Raw genomic sequence first — 17,977 nt, forward strand, 5'->3', positions numbered from 1 at the left:
CTTGCAGACTCCGCACAGACAGTGACCCAGCCGGGAATCGAACCTGGGACCCTGGAGCTGTGAAGCATTTATGCTAACCACCATGCTACCGTGCTGCCCCTGTCATATTTGATGAGGATGAGCCACCAATCTGCTCTCCAGCAAAAGATGAATCCTATATCGTCATATCAAGTGAGGATGAGCCACAAATTGGTGCTCAAACACAAAATGAAGAAGCAATACCTAAAGTTGGGGACACTGATCCAGCCCAGACACTGAGTGTGAGGGTTTGCATATTGTTCCTGAAGTTGCAGACTTGATTACAACAGCGCAATCATCCAAAAGTATGCCGACGCTGGACGTTTCACCAGGTGATGGCCATCATCTCAGCATATGGGCACAACCATGGATCAACCAAAACTCATTGGTCCAGCTAAGGCATCGAAATCAGCTATGGTGGCAGAAGAACCAGGGTCAGTTGCATGGCAGACGATCCAAAAGCAGTTGCATTGGCAAAAGCACCACAAGCAACTAGTCCCATGGCAGAGTTTAACGGCATAACAGGTGCCATGAAAGCAAAAAAGAAAAAGAGACATAGTCAGAGGATCCCTCCCATGAGAAGGAAGGGGAATGAAAGGAGAGTTGAGGAAACAGTGGGTCGACCAGGTAGCACCCACGACACTGAAGAAGAAGGCATCGGCAATGTGGCTGACCGGCAAGAAAGCACAAGAAGAAAGAAATGGAAGCATTGCGCTAGAAAATTGAAAATTTTGGTGACGCAGAGAAGAGCAGCAAGAAAACCGGTCTTCAGGGCACATAGCGTCAAAAATCTAAACAAGTTGCTGATACTGTACAAAAAAGACCAGCAAGAAAAACAGTCTTCAGAAAGCTAAAGCGACATTGAGGAGCCGATAAGTTCAGAAGAAATGGAACAATGTCGTTGTGAATGTCCAATAAGCTGTGCGCAAGGGACACGTTTATCAGGCATATTATGTTGTGTGCAGCACAGTTACATCTATATATATATATATATATATGACATGTGTAAAATGATAATGCAGATCATGTTTTGTAAGACACAGTTATATTTGAATGTAAACGTGAACAGTTCCAGAGGATGGGGATGTGGTGATATGCCTGTGCACAATTCTGTCTATAGTTAGTAATGCAGCCTCCAACCAGCTGCTGGCGATAGAGTTCTCAAGACACTCAAGACACCCGCCAGTTGGTAGTAAGACGTACAAGAGCATAGTTGCACTTAAAGTAGCTCCAGGAGAATTCACTGAATTCATTTAGAAGCCATCGTCTATTATAATTCATTAGTTATCTTTCCATGTGTTTGTTAATAAATCAACTTTCTAGTTCAACTAGATGTTCTGTGTACACCATTACAACAGTCATCACACACAACAGAACACCTGAAACCCAGTAATTCCACATAACCTTTTTGGACACGTAACGGGCAATTTAGCATGGCCGATCCATCTAACCTACACACCTTTAGACTGTGGGAGGAAACTGGAGCACCTGGAGGAAACCCACGCAGACGTGGGGAGAAAGTGCAAATTCCATGAAGGCAGTCATTCGAGGCCGGAATTGAACCCAGGTCTCTGGCGCTGGGAGGAAGCAGTGCTAACCACCCTATATAATATTGTAATGATCCATTAATTCTGACCCGGTGAGTTAAACTATTATAACTTTTCTGCGTTCCTTCAGAAAACCGTTTTCTCTCGGTGTTCTGAGTATGACCCTCACAAGTCTCAGTAATAAATCTATTTCATACCCTGGTGTGGAAGAGACACACAAGCTGTAGTCTATTGAACACAATGTGCATAATTTTGAATTATTAACTCTTTTTGCAGACAAAATGTTCCCTATGAAAATCATGCGAGACTTCAGAAAAGATTAAAGGATTTACAGCGTAGACATAATGAATTCCGAAGACTAATTTTAGGACCAAATTTGTCAACTACTGGTCTGTGTAATTCGACCAATTTTCTCTCATCTACCTTGATGCAAGGCACAGAAGCAACATTCGTAAATATTCAGGTACCTAACTATGTTAAAAATAATAAATTGTAATTTTGTATTTAATTAATTTGCCATGTAAATCATAGAACACTATATCCAATCTTTTATAGATTTTCTTCATTAATTACGCTTCATATTTGATTTGTATGTCACATCCAGCTGACAAAAATTCCATGGTCGCTGATCTTTAGTGCTTCCTGTCCATTCTCCATACAGAATGAGGTTTCAAGATAATTGCTTGTTGTAGTCTCTTCGTTGCAGTTTTCAATCACGTTGTTAACTCTGCTATGAGAGGAGCTTTGTTTCAGCACCAATAGTTTTATAGTTTATATAATCTTTGCAAATTCTTCTAGGATAAAGAAACATTTGTAAGACACTGGAAAACAAGCTGGGAATTGGGATGAAATGGCTTTCAAAGAGATAGCACAGCCACAATGGGCAACATTCCCTGCTTCTGTGCTGAGTGGATCTATGAAAAAGTACCCTTAAATTGAAAGCTTAGGGTAAACTTTCACATGTACACTAATTTGCAAGATGCATCAACTTATCTTTGTGCTTCTTCCCTTTGATGCTAAGACAGCAAACATCCAGTGGCTGTCCAATTTTAAACATTGAGTCAACATTTTTTTGCAACATTCAAAGCTGTTCTTCTCAGCTTCCAGTAGCCTTTAGCCTTCGCTCCAACAAATCTCAGCATAATCAAAGAGCCCTCCCACCCAGGTTATTCTCTCTTCCAACCTCTTCCATCAGTCAGAAGATACAAAAGTCTGAGAACATGCACTAACAGATTCAAAAACTGCTTCTTCCCCGCTATTACCAGACTCCTGAATTATCTTCTTATGGACTGAACTGATCTCTCCACGCATCTTCTCTACTGAGTAGCACTACACTCTGTAGGCTTCACCCGATGTCTGTGTCAATGTATTTGTGAATTTATCATATGTCCTATGATTTTCATGGAATAATCTGTCTGGACTGTATGCAGAACAATACTTTTCACCGATCCTCGATCCACGTGACGATAAATCCAAGTTCGGGAAGATAGTAAAGCATTTTTTTGAAAACAGTGCCAATCTTGTCAAATGTTGATATTCAGAGATTGCTTGTCCTATGCATGAAATATACAGATACAACAAGCAATTAGAAGTGTTATGGGAGAGGCGTTTTCAGAACCCCAAAATGTATCATGGAGTTCAACCAACCTCTCCCGTTAATGTATTGTTAGCTTTTGAAGCACACGGCTTGTTCTCCAGGTGTGGTATTACAATTATGGACACGTGGGAATTTAAACACAAAACAATGTTTATTTCATGAATTCAACTTAACCTTTTAAATAAACATTGGATCACTCAACACCCCTTACTTCAAAGATAACCCTGAAAATAATACAACACTAAATAATCCCTCAAAAATGTTCCTTCAAACCTCCAAAAGACTTAACACCTTTAAACAGAAACACATCAGGTTAAAGACATTACTATTATGAGTTTAAATCACCCAAATGATTCAGAGATAGTCCTTCATGGCAGAGATCACAGCAGATCCAGCTCACTGCAAACACAGACACACCGAAGCTCTTTTCCTCAAAACCCGGCTTTCTCCTTTCAAACAGCTCACGGGAAACCAGCCAGGCACTTTTCAGCTGTCCTCTCTCAAACTGAAACTAAAAGCAGAAGTGCTCCCCCCACCCTCTGACATCAGTTCAGTAATATGAGCGGCCCAATTTCTTTTTTTTTTTTTTAAATAATTTTTATTGAATTTTTCAAAATACAAACATTCTAACCCCCCCTACATTTACATTTAAATTTTAACAAAACAAAGTCAAACCCCCCTACTTAACAAGAAAGAGAAAAAGAATCCCCCCCCCCCTACCCGCGCATCCCCCCCCCCCCCCCCCCCCCCCCCCGCCGGCGAACCGACAGTCAGACCAACTTATCATTTCTAGCAGCGTCCTCGGGCAGGCCTTGCCCGTGCCACCGCCGCTACCGTACTTCCTTCGTCGTTTTCCCCCCTCCCCCCCCCCCCTCCCCCCCTCCCGCCCTCCCCTCCCCTCCCGGGTTGCTGCTGTCATGGCCTCAGTTTCTATCTCTGATCCAAGAGGTCTAGGAAGGGTTGCCATCGCCTGGAAAACCCCTGCACCGACCCTCTCAGGGCGAATTTGATCCTTTCCAATTGGATAAAGTTTGCCATGTCGTTTAACCAGGTGTTAACACTCGGAGGCCTTTCGTCCCTCCACTGAATCAGGATCCTCCTCCGAGCCACCAAGGACGCAAAGGCTAATATTCCAGCCTCCCTCGCCTCCTGTACCCCCGGTTCCACCCCAACCCCGAAGATCGCAAGTCCCCATCCTGGCTTGACCCTGGACCCCACCACTCTCGACACCGTCCCTGCCACCCCCTTCCAGAACTCCTCCAGTGCCGGACATGCCCAAAACATATGTGCATGATTCGCAGGGCTTCCCGAACATCTAATACACCTGTCTTCACCCCCGAAAAACCGACTCATCCTTGTCCCCGTCATGTGGGCTCTATGCAGTACCTTAAATTGAATGAGACTTAGTCGCGCACATGACGACGACGAGTTAACCCTCTCCAGGGCGTCTGCCCATGTCCCGTCCTCTACGTCTGCCCATGTCCCGTCCTCTAAGCGGCCCAATTTCTTAAAGGTACATTTCTTAAACATCTATTTCTTAAAGGTACTCTCACATGACACCTCCCCACTAAAAAAACCCATCAACTTCAAGATGGTTTCAAAGACCCAACGGAATGTGGGTCATACAGACCCATATCTCTGCTGAACGCAGACGCCAAAATACTGGCCAAAATCCTAGCCAAAAGGCTAGAAGACTGTGTACCTGAGGTGGTCACAGAGGACCAGACGGGCTTCGTCAAAGGTAGACAGCTTACCGCGAACATCAGGCGCCTGCTGAACGTGATAATGACCCCCTCCGGGGAGAGAACACAAGAGGTGATCGTCTCCCTGGACGCTGAAAAGGCCTTCGACAGAGTCAAATGGAAATACCTCATAGAGGTACTGGAGCGGTTCGGGCTTGGAACAGGGTTCACCGCTTGGGTAAAGCTCCTATACAACGCTCCCATGGCGAGTGTACGGACCAACAATACCAACTCCCAATACTTCCAGCTGCACAGGGGCACCAGACAAGGATGCCCACTGTCCCCGCTGCTGTTCGCACTAGCAATCGAACCGCTAGCAATCGCGCTCAGGGCAGCAAAAAATTGGAGGGGGATCCGAAGGGGAGGTAGAGAGCACAGTGTCTCACTCTATGCGGATGATCTGCTCCTCTATATCTCGGACCCACAAAGCAGCATGGACGGAATCATCGCGCTCCTGAAAGAGTTTGGAGCCTTCTCGGGCTACAAACTCAACATGAGCAAAAGTGAGATCTTCCCAGTACACCCGCAAGGGGGGGGGGGGGGGGGGGGGGGGGCGGGGGGGGGGGAGGGGGGGGCAGCACTAAAGGGGCTGCCGTTCAAACAAGCCCGAAATAAATTCCGCTACCTGGGGATCCAAATAGCCCATGACTGGAAAGGGATCCACAAATGGAACCTCACCAGTCTGACGGAGGAAGTTAAAAAGGACCTGCAAAGATGGAACACACTCCCGCTCTCCCTCGCGGGGAGAGTCCAGACGATCAAAATGAACGTACTGCCCAGGTTCCTCTTCCTGTTTAGATCCATTCCGATCTACATCCCCAAGGCCTTTTTCAAAGCGCTGGACAAACATATCATGGCGTTCGTATGGGGGGGTAAAAATGCTAGGATCCCAAAGAAGGTCATACAAAAAACAAAATCCAGGGGGGGGCTAGCCCTCCCGAATCTACAATTCTACCACTGGGCGGCAACAGCCGAGCGAGTAAGGGGATGGATCCAGGAGCCAGAAGCCGAGTGGGTGCGTGCGGAGGAGGCCTCCTACATGGGAACCTCCCTCCGGGCCCTCGCCACGGCAGCACTCCCATCCCCACCCAAAAAACACTCCACCAGCCCAGTGGTGACAGCCACCCTCCAATCCTGGAACCAACTGCGGCAGCAATTTGGCCTGTACAAAATGTCGGACAAGGCTCCCATCTGCAACAACCATAGGTTCAAACCAGCACTGACTGACGCCACCTTCAAAAGGTGGAGGCAGGACGGGGGGACACTGACAGTCAGGGACCTATACACGGACGACAGGATCGCAACACTGGACGAACTGACAGAGAAATTTCAGCTAGCTGGGGGGAACGAGCTACGGTACCTGCAGCTCAAAAACTTCCTACGAAAGGAGACAAGGACGTACCCACAACCGCCACGACAGACACTACTGGAAGACCTACTGGACGCAAGTATCCTAGAGAAAGGGAACTGTAGTGACATGTATGACCGACTGGTAGATAGGGACGACACCGTACTGGACGCAACAAGAAGGAAATGGGAGGACGACCTGGGGATGGAGATAGGGTGGGGACTCTGGAGCGAAGCACTGCATAGGGTCAACTCCACCTCCACGTGCGCAAGGCTCAGCCTGACGCAACTAAAAGTGGTACATAGAGCCCACTTAACGAGAAACCGTATGAGTAGGTTCTTCCCGGAGGTGGAGGACAGATGTGAGCGGTGCCAAAGAGGCCCGGCCAACCACGCCCACATGTTCTGGTCTTGCCCCAGACTTGTGGAGTACTGGACAGCCTTCTTCGAGGCTATGTCCAAAGTGGTGGGGGTGAGGGTGGAGCCATGCCCGATAGTGGCGGTCTTCGGGGTTTCAGACCAGCCAGATCTATTCCTGGGGAGGAGGGCGGACGCCCTTGCCTTTGCCTCCCTGATTGCCCGCCGTAGAATCCTGTTTGGCTGGCGGTCAGCAGCACCACCCAGAGCTGCAGACTGGCTGTCCGACCTCTCGGAATCTCTCCAAATGGAGAAAATCAAATTCGCCATCCGAGGGTCGGACGACGGCTTCCACAGAACGTGGGAGCCATTCATGCAACTGTACCGGGACCTGTTTGTGGCCAACGTACATGAGGAAGAATAGTCGGGTGGCCAAGAACCAGGGGAAAATGGACGGGAATTGGGGGAAGGTAGCCGGGGGGAGGGGGGGGGGGGGGGGGGGTTACGGGCTCGGTATGGGGGTTTGATGGCAAGCCAAGGCCCAAAACCAAACTATAAATAAATGCCTATAAACATGTGACTCGGCCATATTGGGGAATGTAAAATATATATGCTGGCTAAAGGGGGCGGCCACAATTGTTGTTATGAAGATGCTTACCTGTAAATATTCATGTTAAATTTTTGTGTTTTCCTTTTTTTTTTCTCTCTCTCTAATAATTTGTAATTTGTCATATATAAAATATGAAAACTCAATAAAAAACATTTATTAAAAAAAAAACTTCAAGATGGTTTCATTTTTCACTTTTGCACCATCAGCTAAGAAATGTACACAGTAAATATACATTTTCGATTCACACAAAAAAACAACACGCAAACAGGCATAATAATAAAGTCCATCTTTCCCGTTCTTCTTCCTCCATCCGAAATCCTTCCATTCATCACCTTTGTGACAAAGCATCGGCTATCACATTTTCTCGTCCTGCCACATGTACTATTTTTAAATGAAATGGCTGTAACAATAAACTCCAGCGAAACAACCTTGCATTGTTATTCCGGAATCGCTCCAAAAACGTCAAAGGATTATGATCAGTATATATAATGGTGTCAAATGGATTGCTGGTCACATAAATGTGAAACTGTTGCAAAGCCAGCACAAAACTCAAAGTCTCCTTGTCAATCATCGAATACTTTTTCTGGTGAGAATTGAATTTCTTTGAAAAATAACCGTCGTCTTGTAGAAGCACCGCACCTACGCCCACATCACTCGCATAAACAGCCACTTTGAATGGTTTGGTATAATTTGGGATGACTAACACAGGAGCAGTGGTTAACACAGCCTTCAGGCCGTCAAATGCCTGTTGACACTCCGCTGTCCACTGGAATTTGTTACTCTTCTTGAGCAAGTCCGTCAGTGGAGTGACCGCACTGCTAAAATTTGTTACAAATTTCCAGTAAAATCCACTCGTACCAAGAAACCGCATTATTTCCCGTCGTGTCGAGGGTATCGGAAACTCCCCAATAACTTTTATTTTCACATCCCGTGGGACCATTCGACCCTGTCCGATTGTATGGCCAAGGAAAGTGACTTGGGCTTTTCCAAATTCACTTTTGGCTAGGTTCATCTCCAAACCCGCCTCTTGAAGTCAATCAAAGAACTCCATACGATGTTTTAAATGTTCTTTCCACATCTGGAAGTTGGAAATAAAAGCAGATTGTCCCACTTTCTCAATGCAATCCTTCAAACGTGGGATAGGGTAAGAGTCCGTTCTTGTAACTGCATTCACCTTTCGATAGTCCACACACAACGGTTGGGTACCGTCTGGTTTAGGTACCATCACTATGGGTGAGCTCCATTGGCTGCAACCCACTTCAATTATGCCATTTTTAAGCATACTCTCAATCTTTTTGTTAACCTGTGCCAATTTTAAAGGATTAAGTCGATATGGATGTTGTTTGATAGGAACAGCATTTCCCACATCGACATCATGTATAGCCATTTTAGTACTTCCCAATTTATCTCTACAAACTTGCCCACGTGATATCAGTAACTCTTTCAGGTCAGTTCGTTTTTCCTCTGGATGGTAACTTAACAATTCATCCCAATTTTTAAGAACATCCTCATTTTCCAATTTAATTTGAGGTATGTCAAATTCACAGTCATTTAGATTTGGTTCATCACTTTGAGTTAGAATCATTAAAACCTCCTTTTTCTCTCCTTCCCTTTCAAAGTACCTTTTAAGCATATTCACATGACACACTTGGTGAGTCTTCCTTCTATCTGGTATTTTTACCACATAATTCACCTCTCTTAATTTCCTTTCAATCTGATACGGTCCACAAAACCTAGCTTTTAAAGGCTCACTTACCACTGGTAACAACACTAAAACTTTATCCCCACTGACAAAACTACGAACTTTGGATTTCTTGTCCGCTACCCGGTTCATCACATTTTGTGCAACTTTCAAATGTTGTCTAGCCATTTCACCTGCTCTGTTTAATCGTTCTCTAAAATTTGACACGTAATCCAATAGTGTAATTTCCGCTTTCTCACACACCAATTTTTCCTTAATCAATTTAAGTGGTCCTCTTACCTCATGACCAAAAATTAGTTCAAAAGGACTAAATTTGGTTGATGCATTAGGTGCATCCCTAATTGCAAACAATACAAATGGAATTCCTTTATCCCAATCCTCTGGATAATCTCGACAATACGCCCTCAACATTGTCTTTAATGTCTGATGCCACCTTTCTAATGCTCCCTGTGATTCTGGATGGTACTCAGTTGATTTAAATTGTTTTATTCCTAAGCTATCCATAAATTCTTTGAATAACATCGAAGTAAAATTCGATCCTTGATCCGATTGAATTTCTGTGGGTAGTCCATATCTAGTAAAGAATTTAAGTAACTCCTCCACAATCCGTTTAAGTGTAATATTATGGACTGGAATGGCCTCTGGAAACCTAGTAGACACATCCATTATAGTCAAAAGAATATTAATTTCCACTTTTTGTTTTAGGAAGCGGTCCTACACAATCGATTAGGACCCTTGTAAAAGGTTCCTCAAATGCTGGAATGGGTATTAAGGGCACTGGTTTTATCACTGCTTGAGGTTTCCCTATCACTTGACATGTATGACATGATTGACAAAATTTAACTACATCTTTATGTAGTCCAGGCCAATAAAAATGTTTCTGAATTTTAGCTTGAGTTTTCCTTATTCCCAAATGATCTCCCACTGGTACCTCATGTGCAACTCGCAACACCTCCTTTCTATATCCTTCCAGCAATACTACTTGATGAACTTCTGCCCACTTTTCATTCGCCTGCATATGTACAGGTCTCCCATTTTCTCATCAAGACATCACTTTTACGGTAATAACGCTCTGGTCTACTCTTAGATTCCTCTTCCGTATATGCTTTCTGATACATCTGTTTTATTTCTACATCTTTCTGTTGCAACTCCGCCAATTTTCCTGAACTAAAAATATTGGCCTCATCCTCCACCTGTTCTTGTTCTTTTTCAACAATCTGATCAAAAATCGTTTCTGATAATTGCACTTCAACTTCATCTTCACTCTTTGATTTCTCTTCTTGTCTTAACCTGTGACTTTGCGACCGAGTTACTACACAATCCGGAAAAATCCCAGGATATTCATCCTTCAACCCTTCAGTGGTCTGATTTTCCACTGGCTTATCAACCACAGTAGGCATCACTCCCACCTGCGATCCAGCTATATCATTACCCAAGATAAACTGTATTCCTGGACAAGATAGTTTATCTATTACTCCTACTACCACTTCACCACTCTTCACTGGACTTTCCAACCTTACCTTATGTAATGGAACGCTACTCCTCTTACCCTGAATTCCACATATCACCACCTTTTCTGGCAACATTCTTTGCAAACTACATAATTCCTCATCTCTTACCATTAAAGATTGACTAGCCCCTGTATCTCTTAAAATTGTGACTTTACCTGCTCCTCCTGATACACATGAGTAAACTTTACCCACACAAGTAAATTCTTTAAAGACATCTGGCACCTTCTTAACAATTACTTCTTGAGCAGGCTGTACAATCGTTTGTAACTCCTTTGCTTCCCTGGGGCTTTCCTTTACCACTCTAACCAATCCCACTGTTTTATACTGTTTTATCACATCAGCCTTCCCAGTGCTTTTCTTCAACCACCAACACTGACTTTACATGGCCTAGTTTATTACAGTGAAAACATTTGAAACTTTTCAACTCTTTTCCACCCTCCTGGATTTCTTTTTTAATCTGAGGTACACTCTTTTATTGTCTCCCATCAGATCACCTTTACCTTTTTAAAAAAACATAATTTTTATTAAAGTTTTCACAAAATATCAACAACAAAAATATAAAGTACAAAATGCAAAAAATGTAAAGGAAACTCAGTAACAAAAATAATAAATTAACACCCGCCCAAACTCATAGCAAATATATACACCCAGACAAAACCTCCAATATATAGAAACAAAACTGAAATAAAACCCCCTTCCCTCCCACCCCCGGGTTGCTGCTGCCACTGATCGTTGTCTACCGTTCTGCCAGAAAGTCTAGGAACGGTTGCCACCGCTTGAAAAACCCCTGTACCGACCCCCTCAAAGCAAATTTCACCCTTTGCAAATTGATAAACCCCGCCATGTCATTGATCCAGGCCTCAACGTTTTGGAGGCCTCGCATCCCTCCACTGAAGAAGAATTCTCCACCAGGCTACCAGGGACACAAAGGCCAGAATACCGGCCTCTTTCACCTCCTGCACTCCCGGCTTCTCTGCAACCCCAAATATTGCGAACCCCCCGCCCGGTTTGACCCTGGACCCTACCACACTCGACACCGTCCTCTCTACACCCGTCCAAAATTTCTCCAGCGCTGGGCATGCCCAGAACATATGGGTGTGGTTTGCTGGGATCCCTGAGCACCTAACACACCTGTCCTCACCCCCAAAAAACCGGCTCATCCTTGTCCCGGTCATTTGTGCCCTATGCAACACCTTGAACTGTATGAGGCTAAGCCTCGCACACGAAGAGGAAGAGTTGACTCTCCCTAGGGCATCTGCCCAAATCCCCTGCTCGATCACCTCGCCAAGCTCCTCCTCCCACTTACCTTTCAGCTCCTCCACTGAGGCCTCCTCCTCCTCCTGCATCACCTGGTATTTTGCCGAAATCTTCCCCTCTCTAACCCACACACCCGAGAGCACCCTATCCTGTACCGTGCGTGGCGGCAGCAGCGTAAATCCCACCACTTGCCACCTAACCAACGCCCTTACTTGTAGGTACCTAAAGGCGTTTCCCGGGGGGGGGGGAGTCCGTACCTCTCCTCCAGCTCACCAAGGCTTGCGAACTTCCCATCCACGAATAGGTCCCCCATCCTCCTTATCCCTGCCCTGTGCCACCCCACAAACCCTCCATCTATTCTCCCCTGAACAAACCGATGGTTTCCCCGTATCGGGGTTCACACCGTGGCCCCAACTCCCCCCTGTGCCGCCTCCACTGCCCCCAGATTTTGAGGGTAGCAGCCACGATACCTCGTTGCAGGGAGCGGCAGTGGCGCTGTTGCCAGCGCCTCCAGACTCGTACCCTTACAATACGCCATTTCCAGCCTCTTCCATGCTGCTCCCTCCCCCTCCATCACCCACTTGCGCACCATCACCACATTAGCGGCCCGGTAGTATCAACAGAGATTGGGCAGCGCCAGCCCCCCCCCCCCCCCCCCCCCCCCCCCATCCCTGCTCCGCTCCAGGAATACTCTTCTCACCCTCGGACTCCCACATGCCCATACAAACCCCGTTATACTCCTATTGACCCGTCTAAAAAAGGCCTTCGGGATAAAAATGGGGAGGCACTGGAACAGAAACAAAAACCTCGGGAGCACCGTCATCTTCACTGACTGCACCCTACCCACCAAAGACAGCGGTAGCGCATCCCACCTATTGAACTCCTCCTCCATCTACTCCACCAGCCTTGTGAAATTAAGTCTATGCAGGGCCCCCCAGCTCCTGGGCACCTCGACCCCCAAATATCTAAAGCTCCTCTCCGCCCTTTTTAGTGGGAGCTCACCAATCCCCTCTCCTGGTCCCCTGGGTGAACCACGAACAACTCGCTCTTCCCCATGTTGAGATCACCTTTACCTTTACCACGTGAGTATTTCTCATGTCCCCAGTTTCTATCCCTCACCGGCTGAAACTGATGTTGGAAACCAATCTTTGATTTATGAACTAATTCATAATCATCTGCCATGTCTGCTGCTAATCTCGCAGTTTTAACCCTCTGTTCTTCCACATGAGTTCTCACTACATCAGGAATTGAAATTTTAAACTCCTCCAAAAGTATAATTTCTCTAAGAGCTTCATACGTTTGGTCTATTTTCAAAGCCCTTATCCACCTATCAAAATTACTCTGTTTGAGCCTTTCAAACTCCATGTATGTTTGACCAAATTCTTTCCTTAAATTTCTAAACCTTTGTCTGTAAGCTTCAGGCACTAGCTCATATGCACTTAAGATGGATTTCTTCAGCTCCTCATGCGTTCCAGATACCTCCTCCGGTAGTGATGCAAACACTTCACTAGCTCTACCTACCAGCTTTGTTTGAATCAGTAATACCCACATGTCCTGTGGCCATTTCATTTGTTTAGCTACCTTCTCAAATGAAATGAAAAAGGCTTCCACTTCCTTCTCGTCAAATCTTGGCAATGCTTGGACATATTTAAATAGATTCCCACCAAGCCTTCGATTATGATGCTCTTTCTCACTATCCTCATCAGTATCATCCAACTGTACGTTTCCCTTTACGTCTGCCAATTTTAATTGATGGTCATGTTTCATGGCCATTTTCCGAAGTTCAAACTCCCTCTCTTTATCTTTTTCCCTGATCTGTATCTCCCTTTCTTTTTATTTTTGTTCTCTCTCTCTTTCTTTTTCCTCTCTCTCTCTTTCATATTCAAGCCGCTTTAATTCTTTCTCATGTTCCATTTGTTAAATTTGCAACTGAATTTTTGCCATTTCCAATGAGTCAGACTCTATCTCAGGCAACTTTAAATGCTTAACCACCGCCATAATTACCTCACCTTTTCGCATTTTGCCAGGTAATGTTAACTGCAATGATTTTGCCAAATCTAACAGTCTGCTTTTCGTCTCTGTCCGTAAGGTACTGTGTGTGATATTCTCCGCCCCCAAAAACTCCTGAGCCTCTGAAAGAGCCATTGTCCACAACACACTTAAACTCAAATACCACACCGTGAAAGCAACAGTCCTTCACTGTCTTCAAGTTCACAAAAGCCAATCCAATAGATAGACTTTTATCCTGGACGAGCCCCCAATTATTATGGGAGAGGCGTTTTCAGAACCCCAAAATGTATCATGGAGTTCAAACAACCTCTCCCGTTAATGTATTGTTAGCTTTTGAAGCACACGGCTTGTTCTCCAGGTGTGGTATTACAATTATGGACACGTCGGTTTTTAAACACAAAACAATCTTTATTCCAAGAATTCAACTTAACCTTTCAAATAAACATTGGATCACTCAACACCCCTTACTTCAAAGATAACCCCGAAAATAATACAACACTAAATAATCCCTCAAAAATGTTCCTTCAAACCTCCAAAAGATTTAACACCTTTAAACAGAAACACATCAGGTTAAAGACATTACTATTATGAGTTTAAATCATCCAAATGATTTCGAGATAGTCCTTCATGGCAGAGATCACAGCAGATCCAGCTTACTGCAAACTCAGACACACCCAAGCTCTTTTTCTCAAAACCCGGCTTTCTCCTTTCAAACAGCTTACGGGAAACCAGCCAGGCACTTTTCAGCTGTTCTCTCTCATACTGAAACTTAAAGCAGAAGTGCTCCCCCCACCCTCTGACATCAGTTCAGTAATATGAGCTGCTCCATTTCTTAAAAGTACATTGCTTAAACATCTATTTCTTAAAGGTACTCTCACATGACAGAAGGCAAATTGTATGTTGGCATTTATTACAAGAGGGCCGAGGTACAAAAGTGAGAAAGTCTTGCTGCTTTTGTACAGAACAATGGTGACACCATTGTGTATGGTTTTGATCTCTGAACTCAAGGTAGGATATAGTTTCCTTATAGGGGATACAACAAAGGTTCACTAGGTTGATTCCTGGGATAAATGATTTGTTTGATGAGAAGAGGTTAAGAATGATCCTCGGGTTAGGGTAGTAGTCTCAGGATAAGACTCTCTAGCTATGGGGAGACAGCCTCCAGCATCTACACTGTCAGACTCTCTCAGAATATTACACATTTCAGTTAGATCATTGGTCATTCATCTAAAACTCCAGAGAGTATAGGGTCATTGCGGATTGAGATGAGAACTTTCTCCAATTAGAGGGTTGTGCATCTTTGGTTGGTTGTTTTTATGGCTAAGATTGATAAATATCTGGATTCTAATTGGGTGGAAAATTTGAGTCAAGTTTGAAAATGAGCTTGGGAGGGGGGCGGGTGGACCTGCCTGTGTGCCCAACTCTTCCGATTGTTTCTCACAGAGCTCCCATGTTCCCAAAAGGAGTAAGGAGTTGTCTTGAGAAGTCACTCCACATATGACACAAGAAGGTAGATTAACCTTTATGCCTGTTATTCATTGCCCGAGTTAGATTATACTGTATTTGTCAGTCTCCTGACTCTTGGGATTGATGTTCATCAGCTTTATCAAGGGAAACACTCTACAAATCCTCACTTTATAAATGTAGCTTAAAATAAGTTAATAGTTCAGTTGGATTACATAGTAAATACTTTGCCAAGTTTTGTTTCTTACATTTATTCAAGTATGTTGGGATTGGTTTGAGGGGTTCTTATGTTATGAGCCAGGGTTTAGAGAACCCCAAAGTGTATCATGGAGTTCACCTGACCCACAACTTTTAATAGATTGTGGTATGGGGAGCACACTGCCCACTCTACAGGTGTGGCACAGCAGAAATGGAAAGTATTTTTTTAAAGCAAAACAATGTTTATGAACTCAAGTTAGCCTTTTTAAAACATACAGTGAACATCTTAGCAACCATTAATTCAAATACAACCCCCAAAGAATACAACACTAAGTAATGCTTCATAACTTCCCAAACAACATCCAGAAGACAGAAGAAACACCTTTCAACAGAAGCACATTAGGTCAAAGTCACTCCTATTCTTAGTTTTACAACCTTTAGATTGCAGAGAGAGATTTATACACCTTCTGACTGTGACTGCAGCTATCCAGCTCTGAAAACGGAACCAAAACACACCCTGCAGCCGCTCAAAAATGAAAGCATAAAGCTGACAGACAGCCCAGCCCCATCCACACTCCGACACCACTGATAAACACCCATTTCTTAAAGATACATTTCTTAAACCCCCATTTCTTAAAGGTACTCTCACATGACACTTGTTGACCTTTATACTGCCTTTTGATGGTTAAAACAGACTGAACATAACTTTGAGGAAAGAGGCTACCTTGATGTAGTCCAAGTATGGTAAGATTCTGTTGTCTGCGATAGGAATGTGGGAACTGGAGAGGCCATTTAGGCCTTGATGGAGGTATAGATCAGCCTTGAATTATTTGCCTTGGCTGATCATCTGCACCTCAACTCAATTTACCAACATTGCTCCACATCCCGTAACATCCTTGGCCAACAAGAGCCAGTTTTGAGAGCTGAGGTAATATTTAGCATCTCTGAAATGTTCTTGACTGTCTGGTTAACTTCCTATGCAATGAGGCATTACTGAATGACAGTTGCCTAAAGGTGAGGCTGCGTGTGATGGTGTCATTTTACATGTATTGGAATGGGTGCCTTCCGTTCTTTTAATGAGTAAATTGGTTTAATTGCTATTTAAGCAGAATACAACTAATTACAGAAGTATCATCTTTTGAAAGTCTTAACCAATGTTTTATATACTTTGTATGACTTTTAAAAATTTGCATGACTTTTTCCTTTTAAGGAAGAGCAGCATCAAAGAGAGCTGTGCCTGCTCCGCAAGCGACTAGAGGATCTCGCGACCAATCAGATGCAGCAGTTACAGGAGCTCGGTGCCCTCGATTGATCTGAGTTTCTCAGAGGTGTGAGGATGCAGTTTGTATGAGACTTCAAAAATCTTTGGATTAATTCTGCTCATTTTGACTCGCAATCATTTATTTGGTGCTAGCTATTTATTGCAGTTTTGAATTTGGAAATAATTCTCTACGGGTTGAGCAAGCTGTACACAGCAGGTTTACATAACACATCACAGCATCTCGAGTTTTTACAAGTTTCTTGTGTCTAGAAAACATTCTGATTTGATCCTATGTACAGTTCATTTCGTGGACTGACTGACCTGTAACGATATCTCTCAAATAGTCTCCAGTCATCTTTTCCTCATTTCTATCTCGTAGACAACACTCAGCAAAGATTTTATTAAGGAGACTTTCTGCCATTTTTCTGATGATTCTGCACTTGTAGAAGTTCAAAGAAAGATGAAACAGTGACTGTATGTTGGAAAGTCTATGTTTAGAACATAGGGATGGGAATAGGCCATTCAGCTCCTCAAGCATGCTCTGCCGCATCATGGCTGCTTTTCTACCTCAATGCCACCTTACTGCACTTGATATCATTGGTATCTCAATATCTCTCGACCTCAGCTTTGAACATACTTAGTGACTCAGCCAGCACAGCTCTGTGTGCTAGAGAATTCCAAAGATTCGCCATCCTCTCTGAGTGTGGAAATTCTTCATCATCTTGGTCACCAGTCAGGGGAAACATTCTTATTTATATCTTTCCTTTGGTAAGGAGACTAAAACTGCACACAATACTCCAGATGTGGTTACATAAGAACTAGGAGCAGGAGTAGGCCATCTGGCCCCTCGAGCCTGCTCCGCCATTCAATGAGATCATGGCTGATCTTTTGTGGACTCAGCTCCACTTTCCGGCCCGAACACCATAACCCTTAATCCCTTTATTCTTCAGCAAGGTTCTGTATATTTGCAGCAAGACTTCCTTACTCCTGTGCTCAAATCCCCTTGCAATAAAGGCTAATATACCATTTGTTTTCCTAATGTCTTGTTCCACCTACATACTGAGTTTACCTCAGTGGGCTTAGTTTGTGATGCAGAACAAGGCCAGCAGCATGGGTTCAATTCCCCTACCAGCTGAAAATTCTGAATTCTCCCTCTGTGTTCCTGAACAGGTGCCGGAATATGGCACTTCATTGCAGTGTTAATAAGCCTACTTGTGACAATAAAGATGATTTATATTTATGTTAGCCTTCAGTGACTTCTGAACAAGAACACCCAGGTCTCTTTGGACATCAACACTTCCCAATCTCTCCCATTTAAAAAACACTCTGTATTTCTGTTTTTCCTATCGATATGCA

General features: G+C 44.2%; 1 protein-coding gene across 7 annotated transcripts in view; it reads left to right on the forward strand.

Moving 5' to 3' along the window:
* The window catches only part of cep83 (centrosomal protein 83), a 126,764-nt gene extending 109,251 nt beyond the window's left edge, over window positions 1-17,513 (forward strand). For 5 of the 7 annotated variants that reach the window (XM_038810950.1, XM_038810947.1, XM_038810948.1 and 2 more), the window contains exons 15-16: window positions 1,842-2,028; window positions 16,571-17,513. In XM_038810950.1, the coding sequence (XP_038666878.1) occupies window positions 1,842-2,028; window positions 16,571-16,672 (289 nt within the window). In that variant the 3' untranslated portion in view covers window positions 16,673-17,513. The other 2 variants (XM_038810954.1, XM_038810952.1) reach the window with 2 other exon arrangements.
* Window positions 17,514-17,977: the final 464 nt, after the last annotated feature.

Source organism: Scyliorhinus canicula, chromosome 11, assembly GCF_902713615.1.
Source record: "Scyliorhinus canicula chromosome 11, sScyCan1.1, whole genome shotgun sequence".
NCBI classification, from domain to species: domain Eukaryota; kingdom Metazoa; phylum Chordata; class Chondrichthyes; order Carcharhiniformes; family Scyliorhinidae; genus Scyliorhinus; species Scyliorhinus canicula.